A 20,167-nucleotide genomic window follows, 5' to 3' on the forward strand; every position below is an offset into this window, starting at 1 on the left:
TAGAACCTTTTAACTTTTTTTTTTTTTTTTTTTTTTTTTTTTAAGAAACGTACATCTCTGCACACTTTTCAATATCACAACTATCAAAATTTCAGATGTTAAAAGTCATGATATCTCTGTCTTCGTAGAAACTGGAGTTCTGCCGACTTCAAGTCTGTATTTAAAATCACTGGTTTCCATTGACTCACCTCAAATTCTTGAGGAAGTTGAAAAACACTTAAAAAGATGCAAAACTGTTGTATTATTTTTTTTAACTTTGACACTGACATGGATTATCTTATCACTTGTAGAGAACAAGATTTAGTTGCATCATTCTGGAATAACTCCAGGAATCATTTTCTGGTTGGTGTATTGCCAATCATCAAGTCTAGAATATGTTTTCTATCATCACAGTATTTTGCTCAGACTTACTGGAGGTATACTGACATTGTACTCCTTACATACATGTATCTATGTAGAAGATTATATATATATAGATATATAGGTTTATTACATGTATGAATGCCATTTCTTACTTTTGCACAAGAAGCCCAACAAAGACGCCAGGAATCGTTTTCTGGTTGGTGTACATGTACATGTATTACCAATTATCTAGTCTAGAAAGAATATGTTTTCAGTCATCACAGTAAGACTTACTGGAGGTATACTGAAATTGTTCTTGTATTTCTTTTGGCCCAGCACTCATTACATGCATGTATGGTTTTTTTTTAAATTTAAATCTGGTACATGTAGGTGTAGTTTTCTAATGCATTTGGGATCCTGTTCTTTATATTACAATCTTTTCAACATTTATTTGACATGCCAAAGTTTTTGAAGTGAGTTAAGTGAAATGTATATGAGTTTTCAGTTGGAGTAAGTTTTGTTGCAATACTTTATTGTTGTTATCACTGTCAAATGCACTGAATATCTAAAAATGGCATTTCAACAGTTGTTTGGATATTTGCACTCTGTGGTTTCAGCTCGATTTTGAATAATGTGTCCCAGTTGGTTTGCAGGCTACTTGCTTTTGCTTCTGTGATATAGCATGTTGAAGATCCAAATAATCATGTTTGACCTATATATTGTAGGGTCTGTTTGCCATTTGGAGATTTTTTTTTGTCCTATAGTCAGTGGTTTGGAAATTCTTCATTTTTTCAATCTATTTTTTTTTATTTAGAGCAACATCCAATTGGTTTTTTTTTTAGAGTAACACATCTTCACTAATTCCATTCCATAAGTATGTTATTTGAGGTCATTAAGATATTTTGAGTTTACTTTGACTGCAGGTGGTTGGCTATTTCTCACCTCTTTACAAGTGATCATTGACTCCTGTATAGATAACATCTCCTCAGACCTCTCTCATTATCTGTCTTTGATGCTGGTATTTTAGAGTTTATTAGCTGCAAGAATATTTGATTGAATTGTGCTGTAAAGGTAAGGGTTCTAATTTATTGTTTAATTTTGAACTTCTCATGTTCATAACATTGTATTAGCTGTTATTTCCAGAAAGAAAAAAATTCTTGCAGATTTTGTCATGTTGCATGTGTATTTGTCGATGTCATAGGTTTAAAGAGGTTTCGTATACTGTACATCAATCTAATCCCTCAATCAAATTCAGTTTCCTTTTTATTTACAAATGTTTTTTTTGTAACCTTAAATGTTCTGCTTTAAAAATGTGTCGTGTGATCACACCACAATCAAAGTATTTGTTTTCAGAGAACAGTTTTAATTATCTTTCATATTTATAAAAGGTATTATAGGGTATGCACAAACTACCCTAGGCAAACTTCCTTCTAACAATGCTAAATATGCATGAATAAGACCTCTAAGAGCAGACAAGGTATTAGATAAAAATACAAACTTCCTTTTATTACCATTCTAAAAATGCAAAACTATGACCCCTATGCAATTATAATATCCCTCAAGTCTCAATTGAGGAAGATAAGAGAGTAGTCCCTGCTGGGTTATAATGATGTGATGACAAGGAGGATGTGAAGAATAATATGAATCACATTAGGTTAGCACAGCATGATTATAGATAGGATCTAATCAAGCTGTCTGAATACACACTCTTAATGTCCATACAAATTTATATCTATTACCCACTTACAACTGCTTGGTTGCTCAGTTACTGATGCTTATATTGGATTGGAAATTTGTTGCAATTATTTCTAGGGGCCCTTACAATATTATGGAATGATGATGAAGGGTTGTGGGTTCAGGTTTAATGTACTTGGGTTATTTGACTAAGGTCTAAGGCTTCCTGCAGTTTAGGTCAGTTGGACTCTGGTCTACTTGGAACCTCTTGTTTAATTGTTAATTAAGTGGGAAGATCATTGAATTACAAATGATAGGAGTTGTAGATCCAGAATTTTCACTTATCTGAAAAATGTAGACTACTGTTTAAGTACTATTGTTTGTAGGGTACTAATTTTCATGGTTTTTGTGGGAAGGGCAAACCACGAAATTTGGTTCCAACAAAAAGGAGATTTCCATTGATGTGTATACTGAAAACCTCAAAACCATGAATTCAAGAATCGTTGAACTTGTGTTTCTTCCCTAATCCATGAAAATTGGTATCCACAAATTAAAGTACTTTCACAATATATTGACTTCAGAACTTAAGAGATAGAAGATATTTGGTTAGTTTTCATGTGGGGTTTAGATTTGAAATGTATATGAAAATGGTAGACTTCAATAGTTTCCATACTTGGACCCTTACAATAAATTTATATATACATGTACTTTCATGTATGGTTTGATTAAGAAAAATGCATGATCTTTTTATTCCTACAATTTTTTTTTAGTAACATTAAAATCTGATATTGCATGTACATTTGGCATGCAACTTGAGTTTGTTTGATTTAGAAATGACATTAAATTATATTTGGGTAATCTTTCTAACTTCAAATTTTTGTGTTGATATTGTACAGTTTTCTTGTTATTTGAAAAAAAATGTAATTTTGACAGCTTTTGATGATTTTTAACAAAGTTCTACTTAAGAACAATGTGCAAATGAGACCTTAATTGACATAAAATCACACATTACATGAAAGATATGAGCCAAACAATGATACTGCATTTTCTGAAATTTGTATTTAGAGTTATTGATCTTGACATGAAATGATATTGCATTTTGAGAATAACCCTATTCCATGCATGAGAGAATTAATCTACCTGATCTTACATGATGTAATTTAGTATGCAGGTTAAAAAGCAGATTCAAAATTCTTTTCACATAATTTGATATATATGTACTATTGGATTTTACCCATTAATAATTATTTTCCCACGACTTTCGGTATTAAAAGGTAGGGTTTCATTTCACTTTTGTATAGAATCTAGAATTACTGTAAGTATTTGGGGTACCTGTGAGCTTTAAAAAGGGTAAACACACGATTTTCCATGATGTTTTTATTGAATATTTGATGTTTTGTGAAATCTACCCTCTCTCTGTACTTTCTATTCCTGGGATAATCTACATCCTTTGGAATGACCCAGTTTGACATATTTTGGTAGTTAGACTGAAATTTTCTCAGAATTAAAATGTAGTAAAATTGTAAAAGTCTACAATCATTAATTATTTTCTAACTTTTCCTAAGTGCTTTTCTAATTTAAGTTTCCAGTATTTGTTTGGTAAAGGTTGAAATTCGGCCATTTTCTTTGAGTAATATTTTCAAATCGCTTTTCAAATTGTTTATAATATATTTCAACAGAGACAATCTGGAATTTAATTAGTGTGTTAAATGTTCTAGACTTCTGAAATACATGAAAGAGCAATAATGTCCCATTACACCTTTCTTGTAAATCTTCCTAGATCATCTAATTGAATAAATTTAATTCCTGATAAATTTCTTATCTTCTTTTAAATGTTGAATCATGCGTAGTAAGGCACTTAGTTGGAATACTTAGTGTTATTCTGAATGACTTAATACCTTTTGCTTCAGTTAAATCAGGCATATATGTATGTGTAACCCAGGGTTAAGAGAGATTAATAATATTATATGCTTCTTTGGAACTTTCATGTAATGTTTTCGTAAGGAGTGATTAGTGGTCAATTGGAGAAAGTTACCAATGTAATAAAAAAAGTTCTTTTTATACTGGTAAGTTTGTTTGTTCTCTTGCATGTTTATGATTGAAAGTATCGTGATGCCTTTAGCCACTAGCACAAAACCTTGGTTGAGGTTCTTACTAGTCTTGGTCCGAGGTCATGGGCCCTAAATTTCTGATGCAGGACTTTTGAAAAACAAGTGTACATGGGTTCTTGACCTACCATTATTAACATTTACTCTTATTGAGGACCTTCACTTTCTGATAGTAGACTTTTCATTTAGAATGCGAAAATAGTCCAGGACCTTTCACTCTTAAAAGTTAATTTGAATACCAGCCAGGTATAGTAAAAAAAAAAAGATTTGAGTTAGTGAAATGCTGTATAGTTTAGGCTACATGAATAGTTAATATTTTTTGATAGTGTAGATTTTGGCTAGAACTGAATTTTTTTTTAGGGAAGGACTGGATAATTTTGAGCACTACAGCATCAGAGCCTCTTCTCGTTCTCACTGAATTGAGTTTTTTTTTTTTATTTTCACAGATGTCAGGATGATGTCCTATTCCTGTTATTTTAAAACATCAGTGAACCCTTTTTGACATATCTGGTTTTGATCTGGAAACAAATGTTCTTTAGATGGTCTCGGTTCCTCTTTGTCTTTTTGTTCCTCAAGGGAACGGGAAATGGGTATCTAAACTGTAAAATCATACTTGTAGAGGCAAATCTTTTCTACTATAAAAAACTGTACCAGTCTGTGTCAGGTAATTTAGACAAATGCAAATATATGGTATAGCTTTTTGTACCATCAATAGTTAGATACAAAATAAATAAGATGTGGAAACATCTGGAGCCTGTATGATAATAATTGACAAAAATGTAATCAATAAAAATGCATGCCCTCTTCAGTAAATTGCCCATTACTCACTATACATGTAATTTTTCTTCCACTCTAAATGTGGTTTTGAAAAGACATAAAAATATGCATTCAAGAATAGATGAATGATTTATTTATTTATACCATACAAATGTATATGCATTGATAGTTAATTTTAAATTCAAAAACAGTTTTCAAAAATCCCCTCTGCAATGCATTGAAACCTGACTATCTGTATGGGGTCCGTAAGACAATGTAAATCCTTTGATAAAGATGTTATATTAATTTTGATAATTGAATTGATATTTAAATAGCAGCTGTTTATGGCATAATTAGTGGTAATATATTCAAAACTTGTTGGTGAAATTAAATTGCTTACATCAGCTAAATGCTCAATTTTTAAAGATACCTATTTAGTTGTATTTTGTCTGCCAGTTTATTCTAATGATTGCATCTCTTTTGCTTTGATATCCTTCCTTTTTCTGAATTGGATGTTGGTAAGAAAACCGAAGAAAAAAATTGTAAACCCATGCTTATATAAAACATATTTATTTGTTCATCTTTTGACAAAAGCATTATTGTGCAGTACTGTCTGTCTGTCTGTCTGTCTGTCCGTCTGTCTTACATTAAAGCATTAAGGGATTTTTGATATATTTGTTCAATGTTAGTTTTCATGATAGGAGGCTTCTTGTTGTTTTTTATGGCTTTCATGTATTTTGTTTTGGAGTTAAGGGACTTGAAACTTGATAATTTATCAATTCCTCCCTTTTCTGTTCAGTACTCTTGGTGATTTAGGACAGATACAGTACCTGAACTGATCCGTGCAACAAAAATTGTGATCAGTCATCGATCACCGATCGGTTCCGGTCAGTCATTGATCCGTCAGACCGATCCATTTAATTGGTGATTGCATCACATGACCACAGAGTGGACAATGTATTTTACAGTTTTTTGTTGTTTTCTTTGTACATTTTAGACATATTTATATAATGTAATATATTTAAGCATCAATTCATACTTTTATATTACATTTCTTTTATGTAAAACAGATCTTACATCATTTTACATCACAAAAATGAGATCAGATTGGTCACCATTCATCGGTTATCCATCTGCCAGTGATCAATCAGTCAATGGTCATCGATCTGTCATATTTTTGCGTGGATCGGTTCAAGGACTGTACATGTAAATTTGTATACCAGTATAAACATGTAGTACATGTAATGTGCAAAAGCAAAAGTCTCAGGATCATCTAATTAATCGATTTAGCTGGTCTTTCTTTCTACATATGACTGGGTTAGAAAGTATTGTACAGCTATTAATTAGCTAACATAGCTTAATTGACCCCTGCTGCAGATTTCTTGGGCCTGTCCCCAGTCAGGAGATGTTGGTCATTAATGTGTCTGTGTGTTGTTTATATTACTTTTTAGTTTGATTTTTAAGATTTGTTATTGCTCTATTACCATGGATTGTATTACTTTTGTTGTCTAGGTCTTTCAGTTCTTACTTAGAGGTGTGTTTACACTTGTTGAAGTCCTTTTGGTGATCTCTAAAGTATTTACTATTTTGTATTTAGGCTGGTGCATTTGTTGCGTTTCACCATATCTGTTCTTTTTTCCATTGTTCCAAACCTAGTGAATTCTCACTACTATAGTATACTTAATCTATAATCTCACTTTAATTGTCTATTATTACAGAAGATTAAGTTGGGTGTAGTAATCCATATTTAGGTACAATAATGATTTCATTCTGGTAGTTATTTCCTTACAATACATTTCATTTAAAGGATGGAAATCATAGTAAGTTTATATAGTTAAACGTAATGCTAAAATTATAATGGGATTAGAATATAGTTCTTGATCCTGACTTCAGGGTTTCTGGTTATGTGGTCAATGGAAGTGCAAGTCAAGCAAGACAAATGAATGCAGTAAATAAAGAATGGTTTTTGCATTGACTGAAAAACATGTTAGGGGAGGGTTGAGCACTCACAAACATTTTTAAGCCTGCAACTTTCTTTATGAGCCTGTCCCAAGCCAGAAACCTGTAGTCCAGTGGTTGTAGTTGTTTTTTATGTTATTGATTTGACATTTTTTTTTATAGATGTGGTCAATTTTCATCTTCTATTAAAAGTCTCACATCATTTATTTTGGGGCCTTTTACAGCTTGCTTTATGGTATGGGTTTTGCCCACCATTGAAGACCAATACATTTCCTATTTATATAATATATTTACAAATAAAATACAACTAAAGCTGTCTAAACCGAACCCAGAATAATTTGGAAACTTGTCTAAACCAGACACTTTTCAAAAGTTCAGTTTAGACAGGTTTCACCGTAATTTTCAACCTCATTCTCAACCTGTGCTTGAAAGTTGTTTTTTAAAAAAAATGATTTCTCATATTTGCTGTCTTTGGTAGACTTACAAAATGTTCATCAGCCAGTCCATGAAGAAGAAAACTTTCCCATGAAAGTCTGATTTCGGTGTTTAATTTAGGTTTTGTTTTTTGTGCATTCATTTTTGGATGAAATTTAAATAATACTTTCTTCGTGTACATACATTGCAGACATTCAGGATTTCATGAAGAACTTAAGTTCACATTGGCCTGTTGACCAATAAGGATGAACTTTTGCCTGAGAGCAATAATAATTTACCCTCAATATCACAATATGACATTCCAAATGACTTTGGTCATTGATAGCAAGCATAGAATTTGGAAGTGTAATTTATTACAAGCTGTTGAAATTTAAAGCAATGTAATATTTTTCAAATTAAAATTCTCTGGTAACTTTGATTGCTCTTTAGTATGTTTGGTATGGTAATTACTGGACCAAATAGTAACTATTATTTTAAGTATAACAACCAAAAAATTTGCTAGGTCATTAGGCTGGGTTTATAAACAGTACTTTCTTTAGATTATGATCTATAATCTATATCAATCAATATGGTTATTGATTAGACAGGTAATTTATTGCATCCAGGTAATCTCTACCTGTTTGTTTTTGGCTTTTGGTGATTGATTTATATACATGTAGCATATTTTAGTGTCCAATGAAAGTGCTAGAGGTTGAGACCAGTTCAACATCTGTCTTAGATTTTTATTACTGTATTTGGTATTTATTGAACAAGCAGAATTTTCAGGGGTAAACTCACATACACAATTAAAGCTAAAAATATAAAGAACTTATGCTTTTGGGGTATGGCATGCAATAAGCCTGAAGTTCAGGCAGCAGTTAATTACATTAAGGGAAGTTATTCATGAAATTTTTACTGACATCAAGGGAAGTTGTTCATGAAATTTTTACTTACATTAAGGGAAGATGTTCATGAAAGTTGTTTGTGTGTGGTCAAAATAGTCTTATTTCTCCAATTTTGAAACTTGTCAGCTGCTTATTTTGATGATTTGATAGCTTAATTTATGAATGTAAGAAATATCTGCTGTGAATTTTTTCCTCATTTGACCTTGTTTCCAACTTTTTACCCCATTTGACCACATTGCAGTTTGTTTTACCTTACTTGACCTTGTTGCAGACTTTTAATACCCCACTTGACCTTGTTGTAGTTTGTTTTTCCCCACTTAACCTCGTTGCAGATGGTTTTACCTCATTTGACCTAGATGCTGTTTTTTTATCCATTTGACAGTGTTGCCATTTTTCTAACCCCATTAAAAATCATTGTATAGTTTGTTTTACCCCTCTTGACCTTGTTGCACCCCCCCTTTTTTTTTTATCAAACTTGACCTTGTTGCACCCTTTTTTTACCCCTCTTGACCTTGTTACACCCCTTTTTTTTACCCCACTTAACCTTGTTGCACCTTTTTTACTCCACTTGAACTTCTATTTTTTTTCATCCCTCTTGATTTTGTTGCAGCACAAGATACCAAATAACCTTCACCTTTAATTAAAAATGCAAAAACTGCATTGTGTATATTAAGAAGCTCATCAATATTATGCAGATATTATGCAAAAAATAAACCTCTTTGATTCCAATCTATATGTATATGAATCATAGCCCTAAACAGATGCACGATTAATTATATTAGATAATATAGAGGTTGTTAAAGAGAACATGACACTGCTTTATTAATCAGCTGTAAATATATTACCAGAACTTCCAGATAAATTGCAAGGCTGATGGTACACGTATCTTCCATGTACTCAGCAAAACATGTGTTTTTGAGTGATTGTTTGGTGCAAGCAATCTATCTTAACTAAATGAGCCATAAGAAAGAAATTTCTTCCTACATGTAAATACATGTTTAAAATTTAAGTGCAATTGATACTGTTTTGTGCAACTACATGTACAAAGTTGTAGAGGGTATAATGTTCTTTATGTGTGCTGTCAGTCATTTAGTCTGTCTGCCCATCGGTTCTCTTTTTGTTATCACAAGTCCTCTCAATCTGTTGAACAGATTTCTATCAAACTTTGTATGTAGTAAGGAGTCTAAGAACATAATGTGTAGTTGTGCATATAAGCAATGAATTTTGATCCCTCAAATTTTGTTAGTCTAGTGATCTTTTGAACTTCATTCCTAAAAATATATGACTTAACCATCTTGTCATCACGGCTCCTAGAAAACCACTGATTACAAGTTAATGAAACTTGGTATGTAGTAAGGAAACAATCTGCAGTTGTGTGTATTACTTGGGAATTCTATCCTCTTAAAATTTGTGGGAGTTGTGCTCTTTAATCTTAGTTTCGTAAAATGTGCTACCGAAACATCTTGGAAGTATCCATGATGCAGTCAAAGGTGGCCAAATTATTCTATTTGCATTATTCATTATAGAAAATCTCAAAGCTGAAACCAGTTCCTCCCTAACTGAATGACAGGCGTGGAATAAGTGAGAAAACTCACTAAGTTCTTTCTTTGTTTTATATATTGTTCAGTTGTTTAGATTGACAAAGTTGAGCTTGGTATTGCATTGAGTCTGAGTCAGGCATTCATCAGCTTCTCCTAAACATAAAATCAATTATTGAAGATCAGAACTGCAAAAATTAATTTAAAATTTGTGGGATCATGCAATGAAAGAACCTATAGATATTGAAGTCAGTATTTTTTTCATTCATAAATCTTCAATATGTTCATGTTTTATCTTCAATCCCCTACTGTTTCCATCTGATATAACAGTAATAGACCCTTTAATTGTTTATAAATGTTTTAATGGGTTTTAAAACAGGTAAACCACCCACTATAAACTGTATATAATAAAACTGATAGTTGAATGTCTTGTAATGGAAGGTCTCAGATATATCATACAAGCATGTCCTACTGTTTGGTGTTTTATTTCTTTATGCCCGTCTTTTTGACAGTTTCTCAAATCTATGTCTGTCTGCCCGTTCACTTTTCATCAATATTCACTAGTTCGAATAGTTCTGTTAAAGATTTTAATAAGTTTTGGGTTGACCATGATGTATTGTAAAGCTTTATTTGTTTTTAGTCACTCTTCCAAAATCATATTTCAGAGAAATAGGATTTTAATGTGTATTTTGCACAAATTTATATCATTATAACAGTCAGTGTTATTATATTACATGTATTTATCGTATCAAATTATTTCTAGACCTACAAATAATGTGCATAAGAAATTAACTCAGCTATATTACATTATCCAAGAAATTTTCATGTGATGCTTTACAGTTTTGGATCTGTGAAAAATATTAAAATAACTAAAAGCCAAATAAATATTGACTTTGTCTGCAAGAGGAAACAACCTTAAGATGACTGTTCTGTGAACTGACTAGTAATAGGCCGACTCACAACACAAGTACAACAGTATATCTTTTGCTGACAACACTCACAACACAAGTACAACAGTATATCTTTTACTGACAACACTCACAACACAAGTACAACAGTATGCCTTTTACTGACAACACTAAACTAAACCCACCAAGTGACAGTGACCTGAAAGCAAATATTTAATCATAAGCAAACAACAAAACATAGGTTAACATGTTCTGCCCTTGGGCAGGGAGGATAGGGGGTCAATCGATAAATATAGTCGACTTCTTCATCTCAAAGGCTTTGATGTATTGGTAATTTATTGATAAGGTTTGGAAAATTGTATGAATTCACATGGATGTCTGTTCATATGTGGGTCTAGAATGGTAGATCCTCAGAGGTTATTTACATACGCTTGTCAATTTTTTTGTACTTCTTCATCCCAGATATACTGATGCTTTGGCAATTTTGTGCTGAATTTTTATTTGTTTGTCTACCCCAGACTTGACTTTTTATGAGCAACTCGGCAGGTGTTTCTAGAAAAGCAGAGGACACTTACCCTACCGGTGCACCTGGTCCATGCTCCCAGTTTTTAGTGGAGTTGAGGTTGCTCATTTGCTTTTGTTACTTTATATGTATGATTTTAGTTACTTTATGTTCTTGTTGTGTATGTCTGTTTTCCATGTCTGGTCTTTGTCCCTGGATTACATTCTTCTGATTACCGCTATAACCTTGGTTCCTTTGATTACTCTTTAAAAATATATGCAGTCATTGAGTATGATATAACAAAACAACCCACTTCTTTTTATATAGAGAAAAAAGGAGGTCATCTTTGATAAGATTTTATAGTTATTGATAATTGAAAGATAAATTTCTAAGACATTAACCCTTTGTATAAAAGTTATATTTTGAGAAGAATAATTTAGAGGGTTCTGACATTTCCTATGTTATTCTAATCTTTGGGTTATGATAGGTTCCAGACTTAAGTCAGATAGAAGCTGGTAGCTATAATCTTTCTGTCTTGAATGAGTTTTAGGAAAAAATCTTTATGATTCAGTTTTATATAATTTAGTATGTGTAATAGAGTTGTATTGAACAACTCCTGAAGGATTGGTTTGTCAGATTGATGAAATAGACATTTAGCCTTAACAAACCGTAATAGATCAACGGGAAAAGATTTCCACATTTGATGGAGTATACAGACAGGAACTAAATAAGAGTTGGTTTTCATAAATAAAATTTTGATTCAGTACTTCAGATCAGTTACTTACAAGTACATGTATAGTAAAGATACAAATTGAAGAATATGCCCTCTTCATACTGAATTGTCACATTTTTTTCAAATTTTAGTTCTACTAATTTTATGCTGAATGATAACATTTTTTTGTTCAAATTTTAGTGAGGTTGTACTTTAGGATGACCCTTTTGGAATCTGTGTCTGACATGGACATTTATTCTGTATAACATGAACAATCTTTGTTCTACTGATTTTTGTTCCATGGTTCAGACCTAATACATAGTACATGTAATACTGTGGTTAACACATACATGTAGGTTGTCGGTAGAGGACCTCAGTTTGTTTTTCTGGTATCTAAAATATTACAAAAATGGCTGTATACAGTTTAGGATTAAGCTACATACATGTTATTCACAGATATTGTGTCAATATGGTTTAGGCTGTTGATTGAGATTTATTAATTGGTTGTTAATTACAGTAAACATCAACACTTGGCTCAGTCTACATCAGAATAATTCCTACGCACATGTATGATGTGTAGAAAATGATTGTTTCTGAATGTTACAATCTTCTACTGATACATACATGTATTGCCTTGTACATTGCTAGTCATTAGAGTTTTGTGATTTTCACTCTGTACCTTTTGGGATTTTGTCTGAAAATGAACTTACATGTACACTATGTATTTTTAACTCTCTGATGTTGATTTTGGATAAATAAGCTATTTGAAGGATAAGATGACTTACCTAGTAGTATTTAATGGACTGTAACCTATATATAAATATCATCACATTGTTTAATAGTAGTAAGCATATTTTTTTCCTGAGCTTTGTGATCTCTGGAATTAAAGGACATTTGCTTTTTGAAGGTTAAATCCTAACTTGTACATAAATGTTTGCTTTTTGGGGATATATAAAAACACAATTTTTTGTGGTGTAGACTTTAAACATTTTTGTCAGAAATGTTAAATTTAAAGGATGAACTAAATCTTCAGTTAAGAATAAAATTCCACACAAACAAATACAAATTTTATATAATTGTGTCTATTATGTTCAATGAATATCAAGTGCTGTTACATGTGTACTGTGTGTGTGGGGGGAGGGGGTAGGGTGCGGTTTGATTCTTGGGGTGTTGAATAAATCATCATTTTGCTCTTCTTCATGTACTTGTATCAATAAGTGGTCACAGTGCATTTGAATGGTAGACGAGGACCCATTCTCATGAAATCACAGAGCCAAGTGACGAGACTTGCATACCCTATAAGTTGATAAATATTTTTACCAGTTCAAATAAGATTTCTACATTCATTATTCTGTTAACAGTCTTGTGTTTTTATATCTTCAGATTAATCCTAATAGCAAGGCCTATAAAGAAGGAATCAAAGTTGGTGATTTCATTGATTCTATAAATGGTCAGAAAACTGAAGGATTACTCCATAACGATGTTCAACAAATGATCAAATGTGCAAATAATGAACTAGTCCTAGATCTCAGAAGGTAAGATCAAAATAGTGAGCTAGTCCTGAACCTTAGAAGGTAAGATCAAATTAATGAACTAGTCCTAGATCTCAGACGACAAGGTCAAAACAGTGAGCTAGTCCTTGACCTTAGAAGGTAAGATCAAAATATTGAAGTAGTCCAATATCTTAGAAGGTAATAGGCAATTCTGTGGTTGAAGTAAGCTCTTTCTTGCTAGCCCCTGGCAAGCAAATTTCATGATGGGCAAGTAAAGGTTGAATAGAACTTGCCCACGGCCCACCTAATTTTGGACTTTTTTTTTCTGTTCAACTTATCATGAGGGCAAGTTAACCTCACTCCAGGCCAGTTCAGTTATGGCAAGTATTGCCTGCTGGACCAGTTGGACAAATTTTCATTGTTATACTCCTGACATGTAGATGGAAATTTAAAAAGGTGGTTGTCAACTTTGAAGGCACCAGAAACTTTCATTCCTATTGGCTTAAATTGATCAGGACTAACAGAAAAAAAAAGATTTATGATTTCTTATAAAAATTTTGGTCAAACATATAGAAACAGTTTTTTGGTTGACTGAAACACTCAAAATGTGATAATATATGTCCTACATACAGTACATGTAATAATGAAGAAAAAAAACCCCAGAAACTTTTGATTGTGATGTCCCTAAGATCCAAATTAAAATATTACTCTTCTATTTTACAGTGAATCTGGCCAAATGCTGAACGGCCAGGTTAACGGGGACATCCACCCCATAGAGAAACAAATCATAACAGGTAAGATTGTTACATGATTTGCCAACAATTAGTTTAATATCAAGGCAAGGGCAAAGATTGCCTAGATATCATGGCAGTTTCAAATGGCTATAGGTCGTAATTGTGCTGCTTCAACAATCATTTAAAGTTCTGATTACAAATTTGAATATATAATAGTAAATGCATGTGAAAATTTCTTTTTGAATGAAGCATAGAGTAGGTTTTATGTTTGTATTGTAACATAGTATTTTACATTTAAAATTAAGTTCATATGTAGTAGTTTTTTGAAGAGTATTAAATACTTTTCTTGTATGTTTAATTTTTTTCTCGAAACAATCTTTTCCTAATGTTAAAATGAGTTTTTTATCTAGCTTCACTAACATTTTATGCCAAAATACATCACATCACTGACCAACTTTCTTACAGCAGATATCCTGTATTGTGTACAACTGTAGGTAGTCCAAAAGAGGATCCCTGGGGGCTCTTCCCTTTTGCTGAAAAATTTTGGTTGATTATATAAAAAACTTTGGAAATCATTGGAGCAGGAACCTTAGGCAAGTCTGATGGCCTCTCTTTTTGAAATTTCTGGATCTGCCTCTGAAAAAAAGTTTTTGTTCATATGATATTTAAAACAGGACATTGAAGAAAAACTGTTCCAGTAAATGACCTAGAATATTTTTATACATCCCTAAAAATGCATTGAGGGGAGCTATGTAGAAACCCTATTTCTATCAGTCTGTCTGTCCATCCATTATGAACCTTGTAAGCACAATCACTCTTAAACTGTTAAATGAACTTTAAGGATAGTAATTGTACTTTTGTATTGATATGCACGTACATGGTGTTCACAAAGGGAGATAGTCAAACCTAAAAGGTTTCTCATGTTACAAGCTTGGATGTTAGCTGTGGGCACAGTTATAGGTTTGATAAAACTGTTCCATTGTACAATTACCTGTACGATTGCTTTTTTTCTAAAGCCTGATCAAAGTTTTCCATCAAAATTTTTGTCGAAGTTTTCTCTAATGGACTTTGACCGAGTTTTTTGATTGTGTAAACCCCCTTTAAAAACTTTGATCAAGAGTTTGGATGGATTTTGATGGACTTTGATGGAATAGAAACCCATCCTATTTTTTTTCTAAAACTTGGACACACTTGCAAAATTGACCAATCAGAAAGAGTTTTAGAATTCTCCAAGAAAGATGTAGACAAAAGCACATGGATCAAATTGGAGAAAACTTTGACCAAATTTTATCAAGTTTTTGATGAAACATTAATCACATAAGCAGGGCTTAAAGTAATGTATGAAAAAATCCTTTTGTCCCATCATATCCCTGCAATAGCCAATTTAATCTTGATACTGCAAAGAAAGTTGGTTAGCAATATGACTATTTTTGCTCTGATATAATAATTGCCAATCAATCTTCAGGGATATTTCGGGCGACTCCGCATTACATTGAACCATTGCGTAAGCTTACTACAAATAATATAACACTGTGTTTTTTTTTATTTTTGGTGCAGTTTGCTATGCTAGCAACTCTTCATGTTATTTGCTAAATTTTGCTTGATGCTTCAGATATAGAATTTTTTAGTTGAAAGCATTGCATAATAAAATTGATATGAACACTTTTATTTTCACAGTTATGACATTATTTGTTCAGATTCATATATAAATTGTTCCTGTGGCACTTGGCTCAGGTTCTGTTAAATCTTTAGTTGAGACTAATTGAAATGAGCTAATTGTGTACCACTTAAGGATAATTCTATACCCCACCCAGTTAAGTGGCAGAGAGTGTAACATTTTTGACAGGTCTGTAATTCCTCTTTTCATCATCGGTTGCAACTGCTCTAACTATTAAACAGAATTTCACCAAACTCAGTATGTAGTAATGATATAATATATAGTTGCTCAAATTATCTAAAAATGTTGATTTCTTAAATTTTAAATTTTGTTGGAGTTTTGTTCCTTTGAACCTAATTTCTTTTTTTTTTTTTTGCAGTTTCCTTATTATGTGCATACTATGGTGAAAAAAAAAACCAACTGTTATTTTAAGTAAATTTTCTGTTCAGTGAAGATATTCTAGTCTTATTCTAGTACATGTATCATAAAAGTTTGAAATTTTAACATCGCACGAAACTTAGCTATAACCACATATGTTTTTCTCATCAATATTTATTGAACTATGTAAATGCATTACCCTGCCATGTGTCACAGGTTTGCACTCAACTTTCAGACATAAATATTTTCATTTTGATTGACTTTCACTGACATTAATTTTATATGTATTGTACAGTTACAGGGTATAAATTTGTATTGGTTCACATTCAATTTAACAAAATTATACATTTGATTCTATTTATTTGCATCATATGTTGTTATTATTGTGTGGTAATTGATGTAAATTTGATTAAACTCATGATCCCAATCTTTTGTGATAATTTTTTTTCTCATGGTTACTAAGACATTCTTAAGGATTTTTTTTTTAAGTACAGTTCTGCCTAAAAACCAGGTAGAGGCTTATAATGGGTGATTCATGTATTTCTTAATCCCAAAATTTTTTATTGCAAATCCTTCTGTTGGCCCATAGAAACTGTATTAGGAAATATAAATGCAAATAAAAGAAGTCCATTGGACATAGTCAAATTTAATATTTGGTTATGTTCTACTACAGAAAAAATATGGGAAAATTTCCGCCAAAATGTTAAAACTATAACCAGTCAAAAATCAGTTCAAGATATACAGGACTTCCCAAATATTTTTTTATGAGAAATTCTTCTGTAGGCCTCATAGAAACTGTATTCAAAAATAAAATTGCAAATGAAAGTTGTCCACTGTAGTATCAACACTTAAATTTTGGATGTGTTCTACTACAAAAAAGGTATGGGAAATTTCCCGCCAGAAATTTTACACTAACCAGTCAAAAAATATTTTACTATGTACAGCAGATCCAAGGTAATGAACATAGGAAGAGTTGTTTTAGGACTTAACAAATGTATTTGAACAGCTTCATTGATTATCCTGAGTTATGATGAATCACCTCATGCCTGTTTTTTAGGCAGAACCATTCTGAAACAACTTGACTATAAAATTGAAAAATTACATTGCTTGTGCTTTAATTTCTATTCACGCCCTATGTGTATCTTATTTATTCTTTATGGATATTCATAAGTCTTTATCTCCAAGTGCTTTTTCTCAAGGGAAGTAACTCTTATATTAGAGCCAGGTCTCACTAACCACTTCTAACGTTTCCATTACTTTACATGTTAAAAAAGTAATTTTCAAAGTCTCACTGTGAATTCCCAGGACAAATGACATCTTAAAGCTGCATACCGTTGCAAAGCTTGGAAAATAAGGCTTCCAAAATCATTATGCTAATGGTACGATGATAGTAGAAATTCTTCACAAAATTTACTTGAATAAATAATACTGAAAATCCACATTTTTACCTGTTCTGCTAACTGACAGCATGGAGGCAAATTACTCACACATGTAAACAATATTCATACACTTTTGTACTTAATTACATATATGATTTTAAAGTACACATTCTCAGCTTTATTTTGACTACTTTTAATCATAATACACACAAATAATGCACTTACAATGCATATGTCTAGGTTCAGTGTGTTTTTGGTACTACATAGGGGGGTGGCCATTTGACCCGGAAGTGGTTAGTGAGACCCTAGCCTGACTTTTTTGGTATTTGGTTCTTTTAAAGAGTCACCTAGGCTTCATTTGGATTCTAGGTTTTGGATTTTTTATAGGGGCTAGGATACCTGAACTATCTTCTTCAAGTTTCACTGTGCTTACTTGGTGTGAAATACTGCCAACTCTTTTTTTTCTGTAGATTCAAATGTGATTATCAAATACAACAAATTAGGCCATTCAAAGTTAATTTCTTGTTTTTCATGTCATCAAAACCCATCTGTAAGGGAGCCATTTCTGTTTACCCCTTTATTCCCCTGCCCCTCCCCCTAAAAAATGATAGTATGCTTTTGACATTGTTCACAGCCAGGAGAAATGATAAAGGGGTGCGTTGTTGGTTATTTTATTGATATGAAATTACAAATGGTAAATAAGGTTCACTCAAAATAGACGAAAGAGTGCCTGAGAAACAAGAAATTATTTTTTGGTAGCCTTAACAATATAGTTTGTCTTGTCTCAATATTTTTATGCATTAAAGTTTTTTTTAATGATTGAATTTGAATGGGGATGCTGTGTGTTATGAACAAGAATTCCTTAACATTTCTTAAAAAATATTTATTATTCTTGTTCAGTAATAGTTATAACTCCAACAAACATGATATATGAATATGGAATTGTTTTGGATTTTAGAAAATGAGTGAAAAAGTGATTTTATGAAACTAACTTGCTATAAGGGGGTAAGTCTTGCTATCATGACTTTAGCTTTGACGTTTAGATAACAAAAGTCAAGAAAAATACTAACACCCCCTCCCACCCTGGTCATGATATCATGACTTACCTCAAGGTTAGTCTCCTAATAAGTTTCTCACTGGGTAACTCATTTTTTAAAATGCCAAATAATTCCAACTTTAAATGATACATTTTTCTGGCATTTTTTTTTCTTCTTTTTTTTGTCAAGTAAAACTTATATAGGATTTCAACATTTAAAAAAGTGCATGATTGCTTTTGATATATATTTAAAGTAGAAAAAAAACTGAATAGTAGTGAACGAAGACAGTTTGTGTATTACTCAATGAAACATACCTTATGCAAAGTATTAATACAATCAAGAAATTCAAAAAGCTGTACTTAAATTTTAAAATTTTGATATTAATATATTTTTTTTTTAATACTCTATACCTTGATATTTCAAAAGGGAAAGGAAAACCAGTTACTGCTGACGACTACAAGCCAATGTCTTTCACAACAGGTTCAACAACAACTGATGTTTATAACCGCCCCTCTGGTACCTCCCCAGTAAAGGTTCTGCCTTATAGAGGTAAGAAAAATAGAGGTGTAGTATGTATATGAGTAGGAAAACAATTTTTTGTTGTAAAACATGTTTTTTTTGTTTGGATTCTGGTTTACTGGAGTAACATTAACAAACTGAAACAATAAATGTGCTGTAGGTATTGTTTATAGAATGTTTGGTGAAATAATTTTGATTTTTGCTACTCGTAGAATTAGATTTCATTTATTGTTTTATAAGATATATAAATTACAGCACATGCAATGATGATGTTCAGAGGATGGAGTTTGTTGTCTTTTATTTGACTATATAACTATCACTTGATGAACTTACCTAGGTAGTTGATTGGACAATTGAGAGGAGATTTAAATTTTCTATCAATATCTTTTGTATTGTCTGAGTTTCAATCTCCTCCTTAAATGGTCTTTTGAACAAACTAAGGAAGTTCATTAGGTGATAGTCATTTATGACCAACTCTATCCCATGAACATTATCATTGTATGCGTTATAATAATGTCCATTTAAAGTTTTCTTTTATGTTGTTCTTGAACATTAAGGAAACTATGGGTCCATATCTTGCAAGCAGAAAATGATTAAACTCTAACTGTTGCAATTTTAACCTGATGCAAGGCTTTGCCTTTCACCAGGTTATCTTTTCTTCAACATCCATGTTAAAATAAGTTTTAGTATAAAAAAAATATTATATCATGTGATTTTCATGTGAAAATTCACTTCACATGATTTTTGTTTGAAAATTTCACCTGAATTTCTTGTGAAAGCTCACCTCATTTAATTTCATATAAAGGCTTGGGTTTACATGAATTTTATGTGAACTCCACAAAACTTCCCAGTATTTCCTTAATTCAGGTGAAATTCATTTGAAACTATTTTACCCATGATGCTACATAATAAGAAATAAGAAGCTTCATTGACTTTCAACAAATGATTAAGTTCTGGAGAAAGTACTATTGTACACTATATCTGTAACTAATTTAGTTGAAGTGGATAGGCTTTTCTTGCATACATTTTTTAGCCTCTTAATCCTGGTTTATATTTTGGTGCAAACTTTTGACACAATAGTGGTTTACCTGTTCCTCTATCTGTTTTAACTTAAGATTGGCACATTTTTGCATCCACCCTTTTCAAATGTTG

General features: G+C 31.9%; 1 protein-coding gene across 50 annotated transcripts in view; it reads left to right on the plus strand.

The window, feature by feature from the left end:
- LOC148620030 (uncharacterized) overlaps window positions 1–20,167 on the plus strand; it is a 136,875-nt gene that overhangs the window by 9,532 nt on the left and 107,176 nt on the right. For 27 of the 50 annotated variants that reach the window (XM_088580549.1, XM_088580554.1, XM_088580548.1 and 24 more), the window contains exons 2-5: window positions 13,202–13,353; window positions 14,035–14,105; window positions 15,511–15,549; window positions 18,923–19,045. In XM_088580549.1, coding sequence (XP_088436675.1) covers window positions 13,202–13,353; window positions 14,035–14,105; window positions 15,511–15,549; window positions 18,923–19,045 — 385 coding nt within the window. The remainder of the gene's footprint in view (window positions 1–13,201; window positions 13,354–14,034; window positions 14,106–15,510; window positions 15,550–18,922; window positions 19,046–20,167) is intronic. The other 23 variants (XM_088580552.1, XM_088580574.1, XM_088580556.1 and 20 more) reach the window with 1 other exon arrangement.

Source organism: Perna viridis, chromosome 4 (genome assembly GCF_037379345.1).
Source record: "Perna viridis isolate PV_CMFRI_1.1 ecotype Kerala chromosome 4, ASM3737934v1, whole genome shotgun sequence".
Lineage (NCBI taxonomy): Eukaryota > Metazoa > Mollusca > Bivalvia > Mytilida > Mytilidae > Perna > Perna viridis.